We start from the raw sequence: 25985 nt of genomic DNA on the forward strand, positions 1-25985 counted from the left end.
AGCCAGCCATCTGCATATTGAAAACCTTACAATGTACCAATAAAAAGGCATTGAGCATACACTTGACAAAATAAATAATAATTTTGCATAACAATTATACATAATACACCTGACAGTATAATTATAATTATATACAGTATATATAATAGTTGTTTTAGGTACTCTTGCTTGTGGAGTTCTTTCCAAGTTGAACGCTCAGTCTCTTCAAGTGCTGCTCTGCTTGAACACTTAACTTGTGTTTTGAACCCAGATAGGACTTGTACACTTTACACGTACAAATGAAAGGATGGAGTAAATACACTGACTATTACAGAACATACTTTGATAAGTTGCCTGCACTATGGGGTAAGCATCCTCCAACACTTCAAGTTTCAGAGCTCTGGGAATCTATATAATTATGAGTGCACGGTACATAGTTATAGCGATACAGAATGATCGCATGTACCTCTATAAATGCTCTCTTTTTCTGCCTTGTTGCTGTTGCTTCTTCTTCCAAGTCCTTGTGAGAATAATCACCAAAGATTAATGGGCAAATTAATGGACAGGATAACATAGATATTATACCTCTACTACTCCCTCCTTAGCTTTCTTTTTCCACTTTCTTGCCGTGACAACCACATGGGCATCTAAGAGAGATTAGAAGGAATTGTCATAGCTGTAGCAGGTGTGGTTATAGCGACTTACACTTGGACATATTTTGTTCTGCATGTTCCTGAAAACAATATTAAAGTATAAAAATTAAGTTTTTTTGTGGAATATTGCTACCTTGCTAGACATAGATCCCGTATTCTTGCTAGACATAGATGCCGTATTCTTGCTAGACATAGATGCCGTATTCTTGCTAGCTCCTTGGTTGACGACGCGCTGAGGTAGCTCCAACATTGGTTGTATCAATTGTTGTTCTATTGCTGGGTAAGACTTGGCTCTTTTCCTAAACGCTGACTTGTCTGTCTGTGCCTTAACCTCCTCGGGTTCACTGATATTGATAGTTGGCACGGCATCAGTGCTCGAGGCAACATTGGGAGCCTAATAAAAGGGTGAGAGTGGAATCACCAATAAATAAGATACTCTGTATCATAAATAAAACTCTTAGTCTACAGAATTTGGAGGCTCCACAGATTTGTGCGTATAATTATACAATACATGGATGCTCACTTCGTTTGTGCCAGTGAAAACAATAACTGGAACAGAAGGTTGAGCAGCGATAACACTGCTGCTCTCGTCATCGTCACTTTCAATCACTACCTCACACTCTTGATTTTCCTAGAATGTATGGACAATAATCATTATATACCAAGATAGTAGAGAAGAGAGAAGAGTATCGAACTACCGATAGCTCTATACAAAAACTGTGCACATGACTAGCATGTGATGAAGTAATTATCGTAAAATTAATAGTACAATTAATAGTACCGTATATCTTCTAATTTATCGGACACTTCTAATTACCCCGGACACTCTTTTGGGCAACTGCTTGCTTGTTCTAATTATTCCGGACACTTCGCGTGTTCTATAAAAATCTGTTCCAATTATACCCGGACAATTTCCAAAATAATTATTTTTTTGCTGTCTGATAAATTAGAAGATATACGGTAATCTGCTATGTTAATCGTGACGTTTTTAGGGGTGTGGTAATTCAGTATTACTTGCTCTCATTTATTTCCCTTGCACTTTACTTTACTCACTGTTAACAAATTCTGTGTGTTCCATAATGTAATGTAATGTAGTAATGCGCAAGAGTCATCAATTGCGAGTAGCTCATGCGTGCAATAGATAGTTACTTTATGGTGTAGAGCTATCGGTAGTTGACACTCTTTTTGATTATATACTGTAGATTTAAAAATCCGAAAGTGTACTTACAATAATCTCTGTCTGTGAGGTCGAGGCCAGCCATGAGTTGATAAACACTTTCCTTGAATCATCGGGAGGGCGATTGCTATGCATGGTAGAAAAAATGTGTGGTTACCAAATAAATAAATACAATTTAAATACCTTTGTCCATGCTTCACCAAAGTACTAAGGTCCAATTTTGGTAGAGACTGCTCTGTGCTGCTGCTCTTGCTTGAACTTGGACTGCAGGAGATTTAAGTTGGTTTGACTGTTTGTTAAAAATTGAAGTGCAATCAACCATGACTACTAATTGCATTAGTGGTAGGAAGAAAAACACAGTAGTCAACCAACCTGAAATCCTCTGTATAACTAGAACTAGAAGAGCTCATCTTATACTTTCATGCCACATGAATGAATCCACACCTGCAGAGAAGCAGCATAGAGATCTAGTGCGCATGTGCTAACATCTCAGTGACCAAGATGGGCGTGTCCAGCTCAGTACTCATTCTCCTCTGCTGTATTGGTGCATTTTACAGCATTGCTGTGTTGTTTGGAGCCCACCCAATTAAGTGAGACCTTCAGAATTTAAGCACAAACTAACTATAAATGTGTTTTTTTCCCAGGCAGTTCTGGGGTAACCTAGCTTGGGGTGTACTGATGTCTCTCCTCACTTGCGTACCTAGCCTGATCACAGTCGGCTCGAGCAGAAGGCACCTCTCGAGAGTATTCATACAGGGCCGGTACGTATTGTACTACCAACATGCTCTCAGTGTACAGGATGCTGTTTATATATTTGTTCTACGACTATTTACTGTGTAAACATGATAGTGTAACATGACTAAGTTATTATTATTATTTATCTCTGTCCGTAGTTTCAGTCGAGCTAGTGAGATTGGTGTGTACTTTGGTTGCATTGCTGCACTGTTGGGTGCGTGGGTGGGGGCTTTCCCTATTCTACTGGACTGGCGCAGACCTTGGCAGGTAGGTATAACATAATGTGAACTTTTTTATGTTGAACAGGCTCTTTTCTGAATTTCACTGAGTATATAATTTGTGAATTCCCAAAGGTTCATGGTTCATGGAGGACCTCTTCGTGAAGATTAACCATGAAGATGATATATAATTATGTACTATATATATATATGTGTGTTGAAAATCATCTGTATTAATATCTATATATATGCACACACATTGTAGGTGTGGCCGATACCGTGCAGTATAGCAGCTGTAGCCCTGTGGACATGTTACTGGATAGCGTATCTGACTGTACAAACTTTCTGGCCACATTTGCTTCTAATTACCAGAACACCATTATGATATTACGTCATTTCATTTGTTGAATTCACACACAACATTTATATTCTTGAAAAATATAACAGCTACATACATAAAAAAAACAACTAAACTGTATAAGTGTGTCTATATGACATGATGTCCGTGTAACTTGTACAAACGTCACTAATTATTATAATGGTTGGTGTGTTCAGAGTTTGAAATGCCGGAATACCTGTACGGGAAAAGAGGTAAAGATGAGCACAATCTCCATCACACATCTACGCATTGCAAGTAGGTACACGTGTACTATTTGTGTACATAAATGCACGAATGCAAGACTTGTTTCAACAACAGTAAAGTGGAGAGAGAAAGTATTGCAATAAACGAATATCTTACTTAACATTGGACTAATAACTGATACTGCTTAATGTTTTTGAATCAAGAATACTCTGATTACAGTCAGTCTTGCCCAAACCCCACTATCCCTCACTCTCTCCTCAATTAAAACAAAACAGGAATATTACGTGGTGTGGTGACTCACTTTAATCTCCATGTCCTCTGAGCCGGTGAAGACTGAGTCACGGTAAATGGCCAAGGAGCGGATGGGTTTCTCGTGTCTTTGTAACGCCAGGATAGGCAGCATGTTTTCCAGGTTCCAGACCTGAGGAGTGGGTGTGGTTAAATGAGGGTGGGGAAGGTGGGGGTTGGGGTATGAGCAATATCTCACATTACTGCAGGCAGTGACTATAATTATCGTCAGTATAGTGGTAGCTGTTCTCATACAGTTGACCTTGCGTTATCTACCTATCAAGCTTATGGGAATTGTAATGGTGTTTCCTATCAACATGTGTGGTCATCTTGTAATGTACATACACTGTACACGTATCACTTTACATTAGAGGAACAAAGTTTTTGGCCACCATACGGAGGTGGCCTTTGTTGAGGGGTTACTTAGAATACAAACAGGCCTAAGTGCCAGGGCCTCTATACCACAGTTGGCAGGGGCGACCACTAGGAGTGGTTCCACTGTTACTATGACATACGGTACAGCAATACTGCCTCACCTGCACAGTGGTGTCCGAGGAACCAGAGAACATGTACCCACCATTATGGGATTCAGACACTTTGAGCACTGTTACTATGCCAATATGCCCGCTGAGAGTACAGATATGTTTTAGAGTGGAGATGTCATACACCTGGATGTTCTGATTGTGGGTGCCTGCAGAGAAGAGTCAGTGCATGAGAGTATGATATTAATGGATAACTACGAGTTTGTGAACTGCACAAGTGCACGAGTGACAGTTACTAGGCATAGACGAATCAATATCCACAGTACAGCTATGGATATCCATCACATGACGAGTATACAGGACGCATCCCATGTACAAGTGCAACAACCAAAGAGAGTAAGAGAGTAGATTTTTAATTTTTGTTGTATATCAAGTAAAGGTGGTTGATCTTTGCTAGAGCGGCCTTTTTGTGATTTTTCTATATTAATTTTGATGACTTCGGCGATGATTTCTAGACGTTGTAATCCCAATTGCCACACCCCTGTGATGCAGAATGACCAATACCAACTGGGTACAGAGGAGGCACGACAGGCACGGTTCAGCTCTAGCAATTAGTCTCTGATTGAACACTAATTATTCGCTCACATACAGCATTATTGGTGTGTTCAATCAGAGGCAGTTTTTTCCGGCAAATCAGAGAGAGCTGAATGAAATGACTACTGCATTTCAGCTGGACTTCCAGCTCATTCTAGCTGGAAAAGATCACTAGATCTAGCTCATGAATAATTAATGAGCAAACGGTTTACCTTATGTGATGGCTATGCAATATGCTACGCTGAGCATTTACTTCCCTACCATGGTAACTCACTTTCAAACTAGTTAAGCCAGACAAAATATTTTATCCAAACATGTCTGGAACATGGGCATAATCCTAGCAATCACATTTCAACCTTAATTATTTAACCAGCTAATGTTTCCATAAGAAGTAACTACAGTGCGTGACATAGATTGAGTAGGTGCTGTACACACACGTACTGTCCAGACAATTAAGGCATACCAGTGATGATGTAATCCTTGGTGACAGCCAGAGAGTACAGAGCTCCATACATTGTCTCCATCTCATGCAGGAGGGCAAAGTCATCGTGGCCCTTCCAAATGTGTATCTTGTTGAACGAGCAGCTATACAGTCGGTCCTATAAGAGAACCACACAGTACAACCTAGTACAGAGCACAAACAGGCATTGCCATAACACTGTAAACAATGCCTTAGGGGCATTTCAAGTACACCTGACTGCATTGCACATGTACAATAATTATGATAACAGCATGCTTAGGGAAACAAATACACTAAGCAAACCGATGGATATAGTTCATAAAAACACAATAGTATTCACGAGTGATCAATGGCATATTGTAAACTAATTCTACTTTCTTCAGATTCAGAAAGTCCCACCTTTCTCTTGTCATACTCGAGTGCCCGCACCCAGGATTGAGAGAGACCACTGATGTTGTGGATCTCCTTCAACGTTACTGCATTCCACACCTGTGCAGAAAGTCAGGATACTCTTAAAATTCATCAGTATATTTCCTCAGTAATTTTGCACACAATAGTGACAAGTTGAAAGTACCTTGATACAGCCGAATGATGAAGTGTAGAGGTATTCCTTACTACACACCATAGCACTGACCATTCCATCATGAGCTTTCTGTGTACGTGGGGGGAGGGGGTTGAACACTTCAGGAAGTAATGATTTTAGACCACACCCACCTGCACGAAAGCCACTTCCTCCAGTGTTTCTAGGTGCCATGATCTGAGACACAAGTCAGTACCAGCACTGTACAAGATCCCCCGACCAATGGCAAGACACAATGTCTGATTGAAAACAATAATTGTTATAATAAATTGACACCTTTAAAGCCATCAACATGTGTATACATATCACGTACTAAGTGCCCTAACACACACACATACTTATATATAAATATATACCTAGTACCTAACAGCCCCCCACCTCCCCCCTCACACACATGTATACAGTGGGCTAGCTTACACAGTCCTTATGAGCGGCCACTGTCTTGAGGCAGCCCTTCCTCAGGTCAGAGGTGGCCCATACTTTGATAGTACCATCGCTGCTCCCGCTGTACATCAGGTTGTGATGGATGACCATGGACCAAATGGTACCCTTGTGGCCTCTGGGTGTGTGTGTGTGTGTGTGTGGGTGGTGTGTGTGTGTGGGTGTGTGTGGGTGGGTGGTGTGTGTGTGTGTGTGGGATAATCAATATTGACCAAGAATTCAACAATAATAATGTGCAAGAAAATGTGTGTATACATATTAATTACAGGATCAGTGAGAGATTGACATTCCTATCAGTTCCTCCAGGGAAGGGGTTTATTGTAATCATTGCCAGTTACAGACAACTCAATCTACATGTACTGACGTAAGTTAATACAAAGGCTCAACAGTTCTATTCATACAGCTACAGTTGGCCTAAGGGCATAAACATCAAGGTACCTACAATCACGTACAGACTACGCCTAGAGGGTGGGGCAAGGGGTGTGGTTAGGGTTAGCATACGTACCTGAAAGTGCCAATACACTTGACTGTGAAAGGCATCTCCCACACAAAATCAGTTCTTCTCGGGGCGTCCAATGACATTGAAACCGTTGAGCCCATCGAGTCCATAGACCATCTCTTTTCCTTGGCCCCACCCAATCCTGTCTTGCGGCCAGTTAGAGGCGTGATGTCTGATGTTATTCTGCTTGTCGAGGTTTGTCTTATACGAATGTTTTTGTAGTCAGCTTCTAGTTTGTCCATTCGTGATGTCAGATTCGTGATGGTCCTATAGCAGAGAGCAGTATGATTGAAGTACGTTAATGTGTCTTAGTACATGTAATTTATTGGTAAGCCTTTTGCTTGCCTGCACAAATTGCATATAAAAAGCTCCATTCTCCTTCACTTTAAACAATATAATAATGTATCCTCCACTAGGAGTGCATGCCCTCCTGCCTCCATTTAACACACTCTCCACACTCTCCATCCCCCTCCACCCACGCACTCACATTGCCTGATGCTCCAGCTGCTGAGCCATGGTACTGCGCTCCATACCAAGTTTCTCAGTGGCCTTTACTGCATGAGCCAGCGCCTCTCTCAGCTCGTCGTTGTTTGTCCTTACTGCCTTCATCTGGGGGAGAGATGGGGAGAGAGAGAAATTGGACTAACACGTATTAAAAAGGCGTTAAAGAAAATTTGGCAAGACTGTCCAATAACAATTGCAGAGAGGTTTACTATAGGCTATCACTATATGCTATCAGGAGTACATTCTCCCAATGCTATCGATCAATGTGCCTAGACTGCATATTACACAATATTATTTACACTAGAGTTTACAAAACAGCCTCTATGTACGCGTATAATTATAGTACATGTACGTATTATCAAGGGCGTACAAAGGAGACATGCAACTGATTATTAACTATGTGCGAGCAAAAACCAAAACCACTGACCGGATATATACTAACAAAAATCTATTAATAGACATTATTTTTAGATATTACTGTACTTTTCCACCGCCCACTTTAGTTTTTGCTCACAAGTTGTTGCATGCCCTCTCTCTTTTGTATAGTTAGGCAGCTGACTGCACTCACCTCTCTCATGGCGATGGCGAGCAGCTGTGACTCGTCTCTATACTCACACTGAGGCTTGTGCTGTGTCACTGCATCTGATGTACCACTGAACACACAGCCTGAGGGGAGGGGAGGGGAGGGGAGGGAGGGGAGGGGAGGGGAGAGGGGAGGGGAGGGAGGGGAGCGGAGGGGAGGGGAGGGGAGGGGAGGGGATTGCATGGTCAATGCTCACAGCGTGTAAAATATGTAGGCACAATAAATGGAGCGTGACTTATTAAACAAGGAGAATATCAAACAGTTATAGTTGACATTTACATTGCATGTACTTTATATCCTGATGGCTAATTACATGGTGTGCACGCGAATACACAGGTAATTAAAAATACATAAAGGACGGTTTATTAATTGCTTTTGCAACAAGAGAGGGCCATTCTTATATCACGCTACTACATACAGAGAGAGTGTGCTCTAACAAGGAGCGAGCATGTACACTCTTTGTTCTCATACACAAACACCTCGTACCGAACACATCTCAAACAATTTGGGTGTGACGACAATAATCTAAAGTGCCTACATGTATATATACCTACTGAAAAAAATCACTTACCAAATTCTCCATACGGACATGGTATTCTACTGCATATGCTCAGATGTTTCTCTAGCGTTTGCCGTCTCATGACCCCACACGCTGAGCCTCCGATCGTACACACCACCTTTGCAAACCCACAGCTGCTCTCGTGTGCGTCTCGATCACCAAGCCGAATCACTTCCCGGCAACCATCTTCGTCCAATTCCAAGAACTCTTCCTTCACACACAGGACTCCGTGGCAGCAATGAATCATTAGATCGTATATCTGTTCCTTCACGGCTCGATTAACAACCAGCTGTCCTGAGTCACAGGTCTGACCGTCCATGGGACACTTGAGTCCGTTACTAGTGAGTGATTCAATACAGCTTGTGCAGAAGGTGTGTCCACACTTGATGGAGATAACAGGATCACGATATACTCTTTTACACACTGGGCAAAGCAGAGCTGTTGGTTCCTCCACAAATTTTGTAGGCTTAGTAGAGCCGTGTCCTGACATGGTGGGGCTTGACCAGGAGCTTGCAGGCCTATAGACAAAGAGAAAAGAGCTCTCAAACTCGCTCCAGCTTTGATGGACCACACCTTCGATTGCAATACAGTGAGCTTTATTTGGATCTTAAGCTAATTAAATTATCACATGAGACTCAACAACAGTGCAGTGTAAGCTTAGCTATAATTATAGCTCTGTGCAAGCTCCTTCAAGGCTTTTTCAAGGCTTAATATTATATGAGTGTCCACTAAAGAGATGTCTGGTCCCTCGCTAGAAGATTTTAAACCAGTGAGTACAGACTTTGAAAATTGTCTAAAACATGCACACCACATGTGTACAGAAGCCTATTTATTGTAGCTTGTTGTCCTACCCTATACCCATGCTTTAAGGTGCCACGGAACCCTAAAGTAAGCATTGAAATCAATTTATGCCCCTTAGATTTGTATAATTTTGATGTGGAAGGTGGGCGGGGCTGGTATGTTACCATTGTATTGAGCCACACCCATCTAAATGTATTACCGTACTATTTTTCTGGTGAAAAAAGCGAATGAGCCAAATCAGCAGAAAAATTGACCCTTTGCGATAACTATATATTGCTTTCTGGCAAGGATCGTGTGTAATTACCAGTAGCACTGTAGGCCTACTAGTTTAGGTTTTGCGATTTTATTTTTGCGAAGTGATCAACACTCGCAAAGCGTGCAAAACATTACATTCTCGGTGATATAATTTTATTGCAAAGTAAAAAAAAAAATTTGCAGAATGATTGCAGGACAGTAACAAAAATGACATGTGAGTAGTGTGATTGAGGTCGTGTCAGTAGTGTCCTCCTATGCCATATATCACTGGGTACATGTATTGGTGGCGGCTGCCTGTGTTGTATTCACCCAGGATAAATTGTTTGATGGCTTTCTTTGCTTTCTTCCATGTTCCTTTCTTGTTAGTTTTCTCAGTGTTGGCAGCTTTATCACTGGGTGTGTTTTGTTCTGAGGTGGGTAGAGTGTTGTATTTGACCATCTTGTTGCAAGAGTTAGGATTGCTTGGTTGTTTGATTGCTTGCAGATCAGAGGCAGTTCGTTGTGTTTTTGTTTGTTTATGGTTGGTTGCTTGAAGCCAGCTGGTTTTTATAGTGCTGCGAGAGGAAGCCTTGGTATGCATCATAGGAAGCTATGAATAAACGATCTGTACAATGAATCCAATTTGCACTTGTTCAAATGACGGCAAAACCAATGACCTTTGCGATTAGGTAGGTGCATAGTACACTCTCACCTGCACCTGTTGTGAGTCATTGTGAGTCATTGTGGGTCATTGATCTCACACTGATAATATTTATTAGCTATCATTGAAGTTGCATTCCATGTGTGCTTATCTATATGCCCCTTTGTTTGTTTGCAGGAGGCCTTCACCCTCGAGAAGTATGTGGAGAAACTGGCTCAGCTTAACCCGGACACTGGCCTGGGACCACTCAGCAAGAGCAAGTCAAAGCCATTCGAACCTCAGGTACTGTGTCTCAATAGAATGGAGAAGTGTGTCACCTGATTAGTAGGCTGTACATACTGTACTGGAGAAATTGTAGATACTCACTTGTTAGTGATCAATTGTAGCATAATGTCTAACCACGCATTAAATCATAAAATTGTTGGCTGGTGTCATTGATTTTCGCCCTTGGACCATATCCATGGTATTGGACCAAAAATTAGTTAATCTCCCAAATATGAACATTGATGACATCATTTTAAAGGCAGAAAACCAAAAATTGTTTAAATTGCATCAACGATGATTCATTCGTTTCTAGCTTATTTTGAGACTTTGGCTCCTCATGTACTAACCCTGCCCCTCTCTCAGGTTCTGTTAGAGTCGTTTGAGGCGAGTATGCATGTTCTAGAGGATCTGACTGAGAAAAACCAGAGGAAGGTGGACAAGTTGGAGCACGTCTGTGTCAAGAGAGAGGAGGAACACAGGAACAGAATCAAAGATCTGGACTCTACTTACTCGGTGGGTGATCTTTAGTGTCTCTATCTGTCTGGGGGGGGGGGGGGGGGGTCATTTTGCTTACTTTAGATGTACATATGCAGTGTAATTCACGTACACATACATGTACGTGTTCTAGAGATGGGCTAGGGCTTTTCGGCATTACGACATGCAGCCATAATTTTCTATACACAGGAGTGCATGCATCAGCATAGATAGTGTAACAGCCTGTATAATTTAGAAACAGTGCATGTACATGTATAAACGCAATCTGAAGCTGAGATTCAGCTCTAAAAAGGCAGCTTTAATCTTTGTTACTGAACATTACAATAATACACATGCAAGTGATTTGGTCTCCCCTCCCTCCATCAGGATGCATTTACTGAGTTCCAGGCTCTGGAGGAGAGGATAACCAACGTCTCGACCAAGGTGGTGCATTTGGGGGACCAGCTGGAGAGCTTGAACCACCGTCGAATGCGTGCCGTGGAGGCCCAGTCTCTCATGACCTACCTGGGAGAGTTTGAGGAGAAGTCCAAACCATCCATTCCCATGTTCACAGATCCTGCTCGAGTGAGACTTCAGATTGAGTATTTGTTTAGAAGGAAGCTATAATTATAATAGTCTTATTATTCCTTCTATTGTAGTATACTGTAAACAACGTCCCTGCAGGTGTCTCACACAGTACATTGTACATTATGACCTTTTGATTGTACGATACTCCATATACCAACCACCTGTGTAAATAATCTTTGTTGTGAGACGTTACAATAATTATAAAACCACCGAGGGTTTAGTGCTCTCACGGACTAGTTTTGTACAACATGTGTCATCATGTAAAGACAATACTACAACTTTATGGGTTCGATTGTTTCGTTCTGTACAGAAACTCGATGCTGCTGACCTCATCTTCAAACTGTACACACTGTCTCGTGAGCTACCCTCAGAGAAAAAGTAAGCCACTCTGTCTCTCTATGTCATGTGATAATCACACTACTATCATGTGACCTACAGATACACGAATGTGAAACAAAATATCAATGCCAAGTTTGCGGAGACTGAGAGTCAACTGGTGGATGGATTCATTGATTCACTACAGTCCTTGGACACTCGGAGAATGAAAGAGTACGCACAAGCACTGCAGTCATTTAATTTGGTGAGGGGTGTCAAATTGTGTGGGGTCTGTAGCTTGTACATTGTACATGTACGTTCTAGGTCACACTAAAGCTAGGTGGTTGGGGGAGCTCTTTGGAAGTTTCTGTAGCACCAGATTCTAGTTCAACTCCCTAATTGATCGATGGAGGTGTTTTTGTTGTTTAGATCTCTGCTTAATGTGTCTCATTTTGCTTGCACAGGGAACAGCCAGAGTGGTGGAAAACTACATTGTTCACAACATGCCTGTAAGTGGAGTATTGCACATGTACTTGCATGGAGGCACGTGTACTTGCATGGAGGCACATGTACTTGCATGGAGGCACATGTACTTGCATGGAGGCACGTGTACTTGCATGTACTTGCATGGAGGCACGTGTACTTGCATGGAGGCACATGTACTTGCATGGAGGCACATGTACTTGCATGGAGGCACGTGTACTTGCATGGAGGCACGTGTACTTGCATGGAGGCACATGTACTTACCTGTAAAGCACAGTGGATCAGATTTGTTTGTGATGTGTCCCCTTAAGTCAGTGTATGTTCAAGGTGTTGTATATATATAACAACTAGCATGCATCCTGTCAACAACATTATATGCTGTTGACAGGATGCATCTTTTAGTTTTGGGACTGTTAAAAAGAGTGTGTGCACGCACACGTACATGTATACATGTATAAACGTACATTGTCTTTGTCTGCAGAAAGCCACTCATTACAGCTGTGCAGACGAGATGTTCAGTGTGGTCGAGGGAAAGTGTAGAAAGGTAACGCTTCACCTCCCCCACTTCTTATTTAAATGTATGACGGACTACGTCCCTTTGATTCTCACAGGCACATGATCAAATGGTTGAAGTGTTTCATAATCCTGATGTGGTCTTGATCAAATTTCTGCAAGCTATTGTGGATAAAGTATTAGGAGTAAGTCTGTCATTGCCCCCACCTCGTTGCTTAGGGTACAGTATTAGGAGTAAGTCTGTCATTGCCCCCACCTCGTTGCTTAGGGTACAGTATTAGGAGTAAGTCTGTCATTGCCCCCACCTCGTTGCTTAGGGTACAGTATTAGGAGTAAGTCTGTCATTGCCCCCACCTCGTTGCTTAGGGTACAGTATTAGGAGTAAGTCTGTCATTACCCTTACCTCGTTGTTCACACTATGTGGTAACTAGTAGAGCACAGTGTGTTACAGTTTCTCCACTCTTGCAGAAGTATATTGACCAAGAGCTGCAGGGCTTAAAGTTGCAGTCTGGGGACAAGGAACGCTACTTGGTTCGACTTCACGCCCTCTACCAGAAGTGAGTTGCCCCTGTAATTAGCTGGCTCTGCCTTCTAAGCAAGTTATAGCCTAGCCTCATTCCCGCCCCAACTTTTCTCTATTGTAACGCTTCCGAGAAAAATCGGCCTGGGGACGAGACTAGTTTATATAGCCTGGCCCTAGTACATGTCATGATATGATAAAGCCACCCACCATACACCAGACAATGCGTTGCCTGGTGTATGGTGACCTTTAAGTACCACTGGTTTCTCTGCAGGAGCATGGCACTTCAGCAGAACATTGGCAAGTTTGATGCCAGCATTGAGCAATCCTTTCTCTCCAAGATGATACGAGTCAACCTCTTCATGAAATATCTCACCTCTTACTCTGAGTAAGTATATACGTGTAGCACTTTCAATAAATGTTTAATTGTTGAACACCACATATTTTGGCTTTTTGAAAAACTTACAATATATCCCTTGCAATGTCCCGATGTATACAGGCTTTCGGTTATGTGATTGAGACTGTTCACGTTTGTTTTGTGCAGGATGGAGCTTGCTCACCTGAAGTTCCGTTGTGACCATGCCCTCTCTGACTTCCAGGACATGGTCGGCATCTCTTTGAGACCAGGAGGAAAGTGAGACACACACAACTAACGCTCGTAATACAACTATTAACGTCATTTTGTTGGCATATACATGTAGTTCACATGTAAAACACGTTTACTGGCTGAGCTATTAGGTACTCGCTACAGTCATAACATGCTACTCACTGTGTGTGTCTTCTTCTAGACTACATATAGTTATGTCCTCCCCTACTTCATACACACAAGTATGACCCCCCACCCTCACACACAGACCCCCTGCATTGCATGACCTCCTCCCTCATACACATAAGTATGACCCCCCACCCTCACACACAGACCCCCTGCATTGCATGACCCCCCTCATACACATAAGTATGACCCCCCACCCTAACACACAGACCCTCTGTATTGCATGAGACCCCCCTCATACACATAAGTATGACCTCACACACAGACCCCCTGCATTGCATGACCTCCTCCCTCATACACATAAGTATGACCTCACACACAGACCCCCTGCATTGCATGACTCCCCTCATGCACACACACACACACACACACACACAGGAGTGTGACTATATCTCAGGGTGATCCTGGAGAGACGTTTGTGTCTCAGGAGGTGTGCACTAGCATCCTGCACGAGGCCAAGGGCAGCATCAGACGAGCACAAGATGTAAGTCTATAACATAATTATAGCAGGGGGACATACATGTATACATGTAAGCAAAGAAATACATACTACAATTCAATGACAGTTTCAGCTTCTAATAATCTTTCTTACTAGCTACAAGTCTGTTTTTCTGTATGTCTTTTACTATTTCTTTGGTGCCTGGTAGCGAGGGTTTTTGGGGTCTTTTTGTCTTGAGTGGTTGTCTAGATCAGGCTTGTCGCCCGTGCCACCGTAGCGACAGTTATATCCTTTGTATTTGGCATTGTTGGGATTACAAGTATCGCTGTGGTTATCCAGGTCAGCTTTGGTTCTTGCACCTGTGTATTTAAATACCTTCACTAGTAGACATTGTTGGACTGTTTGAGAGACTTGTTTGTTAAAAGAGAGAGGTTCTGTAACTTTGAGGATATACTTCTCTATAATTATTATAGTAGGGCAATCAATTTTCTGTGCAAAGCTTGCTAGAAACAGGTTTTCAGGGAAATATTATGAAAATGAATATAGTTGAGTTGCACCTGCACATTCTGAATACCGCATAGCGTGTAATTTTTGTGGGGCAAAATATTCGTGGTTGGAGGTCTGACCACGAATATTTTACCCACGAATGAAGCGACCTTGCCTACCTTTACCTGCAGTGCCAGCAGCAACCACGAAAATATTACCCACGAAATGTCTCATTATTGCTGAATCACAAATATTTTGTCCCCCGAAAATTACCCGCTATACGGTACTGTTATTTGGGAATAAGATTCTTATAGGGGAGAATAATCAGAAGTGGCGTTGGATTTGCCTTTGTTGCACGAGGCCAAGGGCAGCATCAGATGACACAATAATAATACTAATCACTTACTTTATATACAATGTATGGCAGGGGTACATGTACAGCAAATAAATACAACATCTGTATGTTGCTTAGCTACATGTACATTACTACAGTTCTCACTAGCAATTCAATAACAGTTTCAGCTACTATGACAGGTGCCAGATTATAATAAGATTATGCAAGACCCTGTACCACTCATTTTGCTTTGAATAGTTGTTTTCTTCTGTGTATACTATGAAATGTAGAGCATGCAGTCATTACTAAGAAGCTTACCACTGACTGTATTTGTATAATGATAGGGATATTGCTTATAATTATAGCTACTAACATGTATATACATAATTATAATACTTCTCACTAGCAATTCAATGACAGTTTCAGCTACTATATAATAGTCATATTCTTTAGTTCGATTACTACAAGTCCATTTTTCTGCTGTACTAGTTTTTTCTGTCGTGCTATTTCTTTGGTTCCTGGTAGCTAGGGTGGTTGGGGTTCCCTGGTTGGCATGGTTGTCTAGATCAGCCTTGGTTCCCGTGCCACTGTAGCCAGATTCGTGTCCTTTATATTCGGGATGGTTGGGGTTGCACTGGTTGGCATGGGGGGGGGTTGTAGCTTTGAAGGTCTATTTTCTGTGACAGGTGCCAATGGCTAGCTATATATAAGTTACGAGCATTCCTTTTATGAATAGGCTATATATATACATAATAATTATACTACATCAGAGATCATACTTAGCTGTAAATAAGTGTTTTCTTATGTAAACGTAGAGCATGCAGTCATTACTCTGATTGTACCTGCACTAGCTCCCTCACTATTATATAATTGATCTGGGAACAAGAGCCATAAGAATAGGGAGCAGCACAATTATTTGTATATAGCGAATTTGTAGGCCCATACTTGATACCTGTATGTTACATATAATACACTTATACTACAGTTCTCACTAGTAATTCAATGGCAGTTTCAGCTACTAGTCATATTCTATAGTTCAGTTACTACAAGTCTGTTTTTCTGCCACACTATTTCTTTGGTGCTTGGTAGCGGGAGTTGTTGGGGTTCCCTTGGTTGGCATGGTTGTCTAGATCAGCCTTGGTTCCCTTGCCACTGTAGCCAGGGTTAGGGGGCGTAGGTCCTTGATATTTGGGACTGGTGGGATTCAACTGCTCCCCGTGGTTGTCCAGGTCAGCCTTGGTTCCTGTGCCAGAGTATGACATTGTGGGATTGCTTTGACTTGCTGGATGAAAGAGAGTGGTTTTGTAGCTTTTAGAGACCTAAGTTTGCTGTTGAATTCTTTTTTGATTCTAATATGTATAGTTCTTTTATAGGCACGCAATTTTCTGTATGAGCTGATAAGAAAAAGTTTTTCAGGGAAATATGTTATTATGACAGTTCACTTGAAAATGAATATAGTTGAGTTGCACCTGCACACTCTGAATAATATTATCTGTTTTTTTAAGGGATAATATATTTATTGTGTGATATCAAAATTAGGGTGACTGCAAAAATTCACCTTCATTATTGTTTGAAGACACACCTTCCCTCACTCACTATATCCTCACAGTGCATGATGCTGTACATGTATCATGTGTTCATTCAAAGTATCTTAGTACTACCTGTTACTACATGTACCTGATGATTAGTACTACCATAGGTAACGAAAAGAGCTTCTTTTTTCTCTTTTTGTTTATCTATGGTAGTACCTGCTGGCTTAGTACTACATGCTGGTAGGTAGAGCATGCGTGCACGAATCACTAATGGTCAGTGTCGTTGCAGTGGTCAGGTGATAACTGTCCAGGTGGCCAATACACTGCACTTGTAGTGATTTGTGCACGCATGTCACCTCCTCCGGTTGGTGCATGTAGGTATGATAGTTGTTGCATGAATATCATTAAAATGGCCACGAATTATATTGAGAATAGCATCAAAATTTATGACAGTGAAATGAGTTATCTAATAACACGCCATATAGGAACAACACACAATTCTTAGTATAGCAGTAGCTAGTGGCTTAAATTTGCCACTGTATTATAGCTATACATACATACGTGCGAGTATATTATATATACTTCTCACTAGCAATTCAATGGCAGTTTCAGCTATACTAATCATGTTCAAGCAAGTTCAGTCAAAGTTTTTTTCTGCCGTATTAGTTCTTTGGTTCCTGGTGGCTAGGGTGGCTGGAGTGTTCGGGGTTCCCTTGGTTGGCATGGTTGTCTAGATCAGGCTGGTCTCCCGTGCCACTGTAGCCAGATTCGTGTCCTTGATATTCGGCATTGTTCGGGTTACACTGGTTGGCATGGTTGTCCAGGTCGGGTTGGTCACCTGTGCCACTGTATCCACCTCCACTAGACATTGTTAGACTGCTTTTGACAGGGTTATCTTGTTCTGTGACTTTAAAAGAGGCTGGCTTGTAGCTCTGAAGATCTGATAAGGCCACTCCAAGTGATACTCTGGTTTCTGGTCCACCGCCCGCATCAGATTTTATTCTTGGATTTCTATCTCATTATTGGATTTCTATCTCATTATTTCTACTACGCATGCGCAGAATGGTCCATGTGGTACAAAATAGTATGATTAATGATATTCATTTGCAAAATAATGAGATTCATAAGGTGAAATTGATAATGACATAATGAGAAAAGCCGCCCGCCCGCATGCAATTAGAAAAACTTCAGTACCAGAAACCAGAGTGTCACTTGGAGTGGCCTAATAGGGAAACCTCAATTGTGTGGTTTGCTATATACAGGTTTGCTACAGGTTTGCTAGCCTCAACTTCATGTTGTGGTTTGCTACGCCCAGTAAGTACAACATTCCTTATAATGATGGTCAGCTATAATATATAGATAATGCATTCCATAGAAAGGCTCTCTGTGTTGCAAAGATCATGCAAGACCCTGTACCGCAACTCATTTTGCTGTAACAGGCGTTTTCTGAATGTAGAGCATGCAGTCATTACTCTGATTGTACCTGCACTAGCTCCCTCACTATTATATAATTGATCTGGGAACAAGAGCCATAAGAATAGGGAGCAGCACAGTTCATAGTATTTGAATTGTTTATTAATAGGAGAGACTTAAATGCCCTCAGTCATTAGGCATTGTACATTATACTTCTCACTAGCAATTCAATGGCAGTTTCAGCTACTAGTCATATTCTATAGTTCAGTTTACTACAAGTCACGTTTTTCTGCCGTATTATTTCTTTGGTGCCTGGTAGCGGGAGTTGTTGGGGTTCCCTTGGTTGGCATGATTGTCCTTATCAGCCTTGGTTCCCGTGCCACTGTAGCCAGGTGTGTGTCCTTTATATTCGGGATGGTTGGGGTTACACTGGTTGGCATGGTTGTCCTTGTCAGGTTGGTCTCCTGTGCCACTGTATCCACCTCCACTAGACATAGTTAGACTGCTTTTGACGGGTTATCTTGTTCTGTGACTTTAAACGAGACTGGCTTGTAGTTTGGAGGTCTATATTGTCAGACAACTTTTCACACGGGTTATCTTCTGTGACTGACTGGCTTGTAGTTTGGAGGTCTATGTTGTTGGACTGCTTTTGACACAGGTTATCTTCTTTTGTGACTGGCTTGTAACTTGGAGGTCTACGTTTACATAAAGAACCTCTCGTGTGGTTTGCTATATACAGGTTTGCTACAGGTTTGCTATAGGAACAGATGCCTTAACTCTTAAGTTTCATGTTGTGGTTTTCAGGTTACAAAAATCATGCAAGACCCTGTATACCACAACTCAATTTGCTGTAAATAGATAACATCTGTTCCAGTCATTACTCTGATTATTGTATATCAATGCTAGGAACTGGAGCCATAAAGATGCCCAACAGCATAATTATTTATAGCAATAAATTGCTTATTAGTAGCATTAATTTGGAATTTGTAGGCCCTAGTGAGTTGCTCACTCTTCTCACTTATGCCCTCTTATTGGGATACAGATGTAGTAGGTGGCCCTGTGTGTTGTACTAACAAGCTTATCACTGACTGTATCTGATCCTTTTCAGCTCCTGGGAGAGAGGGAACTGTCAGAGCTGGTACAGGGAGTGTACTTTGCCATCCTGGACAAGGTCTGCACTGAGCACTTCCACACTGCACTGGATATAGGACAAAACGGTACCATCAATATTAATTAACATAGTGCCCTCTGTTCTTTGTGTATATATCTGCCTGGTTTGAGTGTGTTGGCCGCGTATTGTACATGATACATGCATGTACATTAGTAGCCACATACCTTGAGTGTCTGTCTATACAATACTAAAGTGTTGATATCCTACCTCCCCTCCTTCCCCTTGTGCAGTTGACCCCAAGATGTCCCCTGTTGGTCACTTCTGTGTGGTAGTGGGTAACGTCAACTGTAACATGCACCTCGTGGACAAACTGTTCAGAGAAGCCATACTACCTTGCATACAGTAAGTACCTCTGTAAAAGGACGCCCTTTATATCACGGTGCCTCAGTTAAGAGACACCCTCGATACCAAGGCTGGGTCCTTCACCCATTGTGTTCCCCCATGCAGTATTCCCTCAGCGGCTACCAACTGTGTTGAGAAGAAGAGAGATGTCATCTCGAAACTTGAGGCAAAGATAGAGAGTGGAATAGAGAAGTAAGCCACCCCTATATATATGCAGTTGCAACATGTGTGTGTGTGTGTATACTATAAGCTGTATAATCTACAGTCACCCGAACCACAGATTGAAGGAACTATTTCTAAAAATTACAGGTTGTGTGGTGTTTATAGGGTGGACGATTGGCTTGGAACTTACATTGCTCGGCAGATCATAATATTTATATACAATGTACATATATATTGAGGTATCTACTGTGTGTACAGGAACCTTGGCTGGATGGTGAGCACTGTCAAGAGCATCCTGGTAGCCTACCAGAAGAAGACAGACTATAAGCCTGAGGGCATAGCGGTGGCAGAAGGCTCTCAGGTACAGTACAGTACATTGTTCGCCCTCGTGCTTTTGCCTGTAAAACACTCGGTCTCATGCTACTATATATAGCCAATCTGAGATGCCGTAATTTAAGCTTTTGCCATAACTTAGGCTTCCACATTTTTATGATTCCTCACCTCCACCACCTCCTCCAGGCGTGTAGCCGCTCTGTGACGTACATGAGCCAGTGTTGTCGTGTGCTGAGTGAATCACTAGATGGTAAGAACTTGGAGGCAGTGCTACTTGAGCTGGGCACTCGACTGCACAAGGTCATCTTCGAGCACGTCCAAACACATTCCATTAATGAAATGGGTGAGCCTATAATTATATACCTCTATACCTTCAAGCCCAAGTCCACCATTAATTTTAAAAATGAAAGCACCACAGGTGCTGATGCCTCGGTGGAGATGCCAAAGTTACATAACATAAAGCTACTAATAGCTTTTATACACATGATAAACAAGATAAATTTTGCTGCATGCAAGAACTCAGGGAGGGGGTAATGATCAACCATGATTGCTGTTAAAAACGATCTATGCCAAAGTTCAAGTCTAAAATTTAATGGCTGCATTAGCAGAGCCTTGCAGCTCTCTTCTCACTCTTGCAGCTACCAAATAGCTAGCGTTCTAGTGCAGAGCTAACTACTAAGTAGAGTAGCAACACTCGGTAAACAAGTTTGGCTACGTGCTCTTCTGAAAAGGCTGCAATGGCATTCCAAGAGCAAAACTAGGCATAACTCGATGAACGAAGCATTATTTTGCAAATCCACGAATTGAAATCCAAGTAAACATGACTAGAAGCCTATAGAAACTCTTACTTGCACTTGATTCATCCTTGAGCAGCTGTAGCAGTCTACACACACACACACACACACACACAAACACACTACCGTATACCTCGCTTGCGCATGCGCACCGAGGCATAATCAAAGGCTGTGTCTTTGCCATTATATAGGAGAACATAGAGTACTTCAATGATCAATATTATGATATGGAGCTTTCTGTAGCCTGTCCCCACAATACTCATACTGTACTGGGGAATGTATGTTGGTTTGGATAATCGACAAGTGTGATCCATCTAGCAAATACAGACAGTGGTACCATGTACAGTGTTATAGTTGCACTGCTGCACAATGTTATGTGTTGTGTCCCTCCATGCATGCAGGTGCCATGATCCTCATCTGTGACATGAACGAATACAGACGAGTCATTAAAGACTTTAAGGTATGTACACTGTAAAGCATCATGTACACATGCATCTGTATTCACTGGAGCTTACTTGTTGGCGTGCATGTGGCCACTGGTATCATTCTGTATTCAGTTGCTATAGTGCTGAGCTTGGTTGTTAGTGTGTGCTAGCTCTACTGTTAATGGCTGTCGGTTGATAACGTTCTCTTTCTCTGAGTCTACAGAACCCTTTTCTTGATGAGCTGTACGAGAGCCTTCAGACACTGTGCAATATATTTGTGGTCAAGGCAGACAATCTACATCAAGTGTTATCAGAGGAGCCCTACGTAAGTTGTGCCTGTGTGTGTGGGTGAGTGGGTGGGTGTGTGCCTGTGTGTAAAATGTGCCTATACCACCATGCGTGGTGTGAGTGATCATTATGTATATAGTTTCTTAGCCTTACAAAGCCCCCATAATTATAAGTAGCCTTGTCCTTGGTGTGTGTTTAGTGCTCTGTAAGAAAATGTGACTAGTTGCTTAGATAGCTCCATCTGTCCCCTTTCTAAGCTAGTAACTTAATCGTTTGTGTTTTGTTGTCTACAGGTGAACTTTGACCGGGCAGTACTGCAAGCTCTGGTGGCTGCACGTGCAGACAACAAGAGTGCCAAACTGAGCAAAATGTTCTAGCTGTATAATTGTATAAACTGCCACTTGTAACCATCAGACATTTTATATTCCACATTAATTTCAATTCACGATACAAATTATACACAAGTCTTTATTATGTAACAAGGGGTGTGACTGTACAATACTCGTTCATTAATTTTTTTTACAAACACAATAACTATTCTTTACAGTCAGATAATTATATACTAACAAGGACATACATGTAAGAAGGTTAGAATATACTTTGGAGTGATCTGTTCATAAGAGAAACCGTAGCAATGAGTAAAAGGTATAACAGATGAATCCTCGGTCAGGTAGCCATACATCACATTTTTGGAATAAACATGTCTGCATATAAGAGTATTTATAATGCTGCAGAAGCAATTCCCATTTTCATCGTATGTAGCTCCTCGATAAGTGTATAGGACTGCACCTTGGGGCTCGCTGTAAGAAAACTGGATGCTGCAATTCAATGTTTTATTTTGGAACTGAACTGAAGGAAGAGAAATAATAGAAGGTTTATCTACAATTTCTGAAAATAACACATACTCCCCCAATTTCGGATAGTAGATCACAAGAGGCTCGTTGTTTTGTGGGAAACCCGCACGATCGATATGACGACCAACATTGATGCCAAGGTCAACTTTCGGACCAGCATGGTAACCAAAGATGTCTTTTACGGCTGTACATTCATCATCAAAGCGATTCACATCTCCAGTTATGGGATTCTGAGAAGCGTAGTAGAGTATAAAATTACCTTGTGTGTAATATGAATAGCAAAAACTGTTAGTGCTGTTGACAACTCGTGTGTCACAAAACTTTCCTTCAGGTGATACAACTATCACTTCAATCACATTAAAAAAAATTTCGAAATTTTCCTCTCGATACTCAAACTCACTCAAGCAGTATATGTCCCATGGATCTATGTTTGGGATCTGTTCCAAATTAACAAAGCTTCCGTTGGAGGGAGTAATAATGTCAGAAATATTAAACAAAAGTAAATCGGGACCGATAGAAAAACGATAGATACCTAGCGACTCGTACTCATCATAGGTCTTACTTGTTGCTATGGCATATTTTAACCAGATTGTAAAAAGAACACCAAGAGCTCCACTTGTGGCTGCAAGCTGCATTATAATACCGAAGTAATATGTTCTCAAGCATTGGTGTGCACACGTATCAGGAGGGTAAGCGCTCTCACTCGATTTGGGAAGAATTTTCTTCAGTCTTTTGCCAGGTGGCTTGATAGGTCTAGTAGGAAAAAGATCACCTAAGCATTTAGGCTTAATTGGCTCAATTTTGCCTGCTATTTTCACAGTGAAGTAAAATCGTACAAATGAGCGTATGAGTCTCCAGCAAGAAGCAATCACAGCTGCAGTCGCACTGATTCCAATATTTAGCAAAATCGGAGAAGCATCTCTTGGTTCTGGCGTCTTGCAAGAGGTTTGTGAGAAGGCATATAACACTGACATTGTCAGCATTGGAACATCTTGAAACCACAGTATGATTGCACCAAGTGCTTCATTTCGTGTTGTTGAGTTCCATCCTTTTCGAAAACACCATTTTAGGGGATCAGTAATTTCACCTGCTACATCCTTTTCTTTTCCTTCCTCTTCATCCATGTCTCTGGATGCAGTTGTAGCTCCTTGTCTTGGTGTAAGTGGTGTTAGTGCTTCATCACCGGTCCCCATTGATGCATAACTGATGGTAGTGAATGCAACACTACCGTCTTCTTCATTGGTGGGCATTGCTATAAGTGCTTCATCACTGGTCCCCATTGATGCATAACTGATGGTAGTGAATGCACCACTACCTTCTTCTTCATCGGTGGGCGTTGCAGCTCCTTGTACATGTCTTGGTGTAAGTGGTGTTAGTGCTTCATCACCGGTCCCCATTGATGCATAACTGATGGTAGTGAATGCACCACTACCTTCTTCTTCATCGGTGGGCGTTGCAGCTCCTTGTACATGTCTTGGTGTAAGTGGTGTTAGTGCTTCATCACTGGTCCCCATTGATGCATAACTGATGGTAGAGAATGCAACACTACCGTCTTCTTCATCGGTGGGCGTCGCTATAAGTGGTGTTAGTGTTTCATCACTGGTGAGTTCTGTCTCCATTCTGGCGTTAAGTGCAGTGTCCATAGCATCATTTGTATTTGTAGCTAGATCTACATCTTTTTCTTTTCCTTCTTCTTCATCTATGTCTCCGGGCGTTGTAGCTAGTGTTTCATCACTGGTGGGTTCTGTTTCCATTCTGGTGTTGAGTGCAGGTTCGATAGCATCATTAGAAGATTGTATATGCTGATAAGCCTTTCTATGAGTTTTGCAACAGCTTCTCTGACAAGACTTATACATGGAATACAATATGACAATTCCTTCATGTCCAATTGAAATCACTGATAGTACTGTACCAAAAGCGGCAAACAGAAACCAAGCTCTCAGCCAGTTGTCATCGCGTGGTAAGAGAGGATTGTTGAAACTCACCTCCTGAAAGTGGAGGACAACCTCCCAGTCAGTGTATGTGTCGAAAACAGTCAGAGCAGTGGATATGGTGAAGATGGTTATCTGTAGCAGCACCCAAGGGGGAGAAAAGTCACTGCACCGCAATACAAGACCAGTAGCTGTAGAAATGTAACCTCCAATCTGTCTAGCATCAGCCATTAATATAATGACTGCTTGTGGTTGTTGGTTTGCAAGTTGTGTCGTCGCCCGGTTTCCGTGAAACAAAGATTCCAGACAGTTTTGACACTCAAGTTTGTAGTTGCCAAGTTATTTTTTGATGCTATTTTTATAGCCAACCACTTTTCTGTGGAGCTTCAAGGGTTATTATGACAATAATTGATTGAAAACGAATATTATTGTTTGAGCTCTTTCTCGGTACGGTTGAATAGTTAGCTGAGTGATATAGCAGGTTCTATTCCGCTATATGCAATTGAATACTATACTGTAACTAAGCTATAGCAAGCATTCATGCAAATTGACTTCACTATTGCTGTGCCAACAATTCTTAGATAGAGAGCAAAAGTGAGTACAAAAAGGCTGCAGGAGCACAAAATACAGTGATAGAGGCCCTGCATGGGTGGGGCTCACATGAACAAAGAGAGGAAATGTTAACAATAGTGAGGCTAAATGCTAGAGTCCAAAGTACAACTTGACAGCAGCAAAATTATGTAGTAAATATTGCGTAATACGGTATAACATGTAGATCTATGCACCAACAAATATAGTTCGACTTTTGTAATGTTGGTGCTAGTTGAGTTGCACTGCAAACTCTGAATACTGTTTTCTAAGAACATGGCTCTAGTTCCCAGAGAACAGTATTCAGAGTTATTACCATAGGGGGATATAAACACAGGCGTTTATAGGAATATTGGTAGGTGCTCAGGTCGCGCAATAGCGCGAAATGTTTGTATCTCGCCCACACACGTCACAGGAAGCCATGTCCACGTTTGAAATATAAATTCTATACGTGTAGAATTGATATCTTAAAACGTGGGTGTGTATACCAGTACCATGCATTTATACAGTCTGCAGTGTATCCGGCACTATGTGTAGAAGACATAGTCTTGTCAGTTGATTGTTCTGTGTGATCGTACTGCTGTCTTTATTCTCTTCAGACTGTGCACTGAAAGACTTCTCTGCTGAGCAGCTATATACTATAGCAGAGGAGCAGAGGACCTGATCACACTCTACCTACAATGGTTTTGATGCTGGTGATAGTATCATTGTGCTCTCACTATTAATTTTAATATAGTGAAAGTGAGAGCACAATGATACTACACCAGTCTGAACATCTGCATCAAAACCATTGTATAATTATTCAGCAGATGTTCTGGTGATGATAGTATATCATTGTGCTCTCACTATAGGCTATAGTGAGAGCACTGACAATGATATTCTATCACCAGAACATCTACAGTGGTTTTGATGCAGATGTTCAGACTGGTGTAG

At 41.7% G+C, this 25985-nt stretch overlaps 6 protein-coding genes across 6 annotated transcripts; 2 read left to right on the top strand and 4 right to left on the bottom strand.

The window, feature by feature from the left end:
* Window positions 1-9: 9 nt before the first annotated feature.
* Window positions 10-2261, bottom strand: LOC135349144 (uncharacterized). The gene is made up of 10 exons (XM_064547636.1): window positions 2182-2261; window positions 1993-2073; window positions 1861-1936; window positions 1156-1263; window positions 766-1026; window positions 685-712; window positions 565-626; window positions 446-499; window positions 321-387; window positions 10-264 (listed from the first exon to the last, which is right to left on the bottom strand). The coding sequence occupies exons 1-10, from the start codon at window positions 2217-2219 to the stop codon at window positions 155-157; spliced, it is 885 nt and encodes a 294-aa protein (XP_064403706.1). The 5' UTR covers window positions 2220-2261; the 3' UTR covers window positions 10-154.
* On the top strand, window positions 2241-3210 carry LOC135349146 (phosphatidylinositol-glycan biosynthesis class F protein-like). Its single transcript, XM_064547638.1, has 4 exons — window positions 2241-2399; window positions 2454-2570; window positions 2703-2811; window positions 3028-3210. The coding sequence occupies exons 1-4, from the start codon at window positions 2311-2313 to the stop codon at window positions 3145-3147; spliced, it is 435 nt and encodes a 144-aa protein (XP_064403708.1). The 5' UTR covers window positions 2241-2310; the 3' UTR covers window positions 3148-3210.
* LOC135349143 (E3 ubiquitin-protein ligase TRAF7-like) lies at window positions 3172-8942 on the bottom strand. The gene is made up of 12 exons (XM_064547635.1): window positions 8348-8942; window positions 7762-7859; window positions 7177-7298; window positions 6696-6956; window positions 6167-6308; window positions 5884-5988; window positions 5744-5821; window positions 5569-5658; window positions 5173-5308; window positions 4170-4324; window positions 3647-3766; window positions 3172-3337 (listed from the first exon to the last, which is right to left on the bottom strand). Exons 1-12 carry the CDS (start codon window positions 8823-8825, stop codon window positions 3314-3316), a joined length of 1809 nt encoding a protein of 602 aa, XP_064403705.1. The 5' UTR covers window positions 8826-8942; the 3' UTR covers window positions 3172-3313.
* LOC135349141 (exocyst complex component 5-like) lies at window positions 8940-22161 on the top strand. The gene is made up of 21 exons (XM_064547632.1): window positions 8940-9104; window positions 10209-10313; window positions 10659-10808; window positions 11157-11354; window positions 11668-11735; window positions 11796-11937; window positions 12137-12181; window positions 12637-12699; window positions 12767-12853; window positions 13137-13225; window positions 13463-13576; window positions 13733-13822; window positions 14339-14444; window positions 19273-19381; window positions 19566-19677; window positions 19783-19869; window positions 20098-20200; window positions 20359-20515; window positions 21368-21426; window positions 21615-21716; window positions 21973-22161. The coding sequence occupies exons 1-21, from the start codon at window positions 9072-9074 to the stop codon at window positions 22054-22056; spliced, it is 2103 nt and encodes a 700-aa protein (XP_064403702.1). The 5' UTR covers window positions 8940-9071; the 3' UTR covers window positions 22057-22161.
* LOC135349233 (uncharacterized) lies at window positions 14446-16481 on the bottom strand. The gene is made up of 3 exons (XM_064547741.1): window positions 16302-16481; window positions 15538-15889; window positions 14446-14926 (listed from the first exon to the last, which is right to left on the bottom strand). The coding sequence occupies exons 1-3, from the start codon at window positions 16479-16481 to the stop codon at window positions 14586-14588; spliced, it is 873 nt and encodes a 290-aa protein (XP_064403811.1). The 3' UTR covers window positions 14446-14585.
* On the bottom strand, window positions 22130-25770 carry LOC135349140 (uncharacterized). The gene has a single exon (XM_064547631.1). The coding sequence runs from the start codon at window positions 24693-24695 to the stop codon at window positions 22242-22244; it is 2454 nt and encodes an 817-aa protein (XP_064403701.1). The 5' UTR covers window positions 24696-25770; the 3' UTR covers window positions 22130-22241.
* Between the last annotated feature and the right edge of the window lie 215 nt (window positions 25771-25985).

The sequence above is a fragment of the Halichondria panicea genome, chromosome 15 (assembly GCF_963675165.1).
Source record: "Halichondria panicea chromosome 15, odHalPani1.1, whole genome shotgun sequence".
Classification (NCBI taxonomy): Eukaryota; Metazoa; Porifera; class Demospongiae; order Suberitida; family Halichondriidae; genus Halichondria; species Halichondria panicea.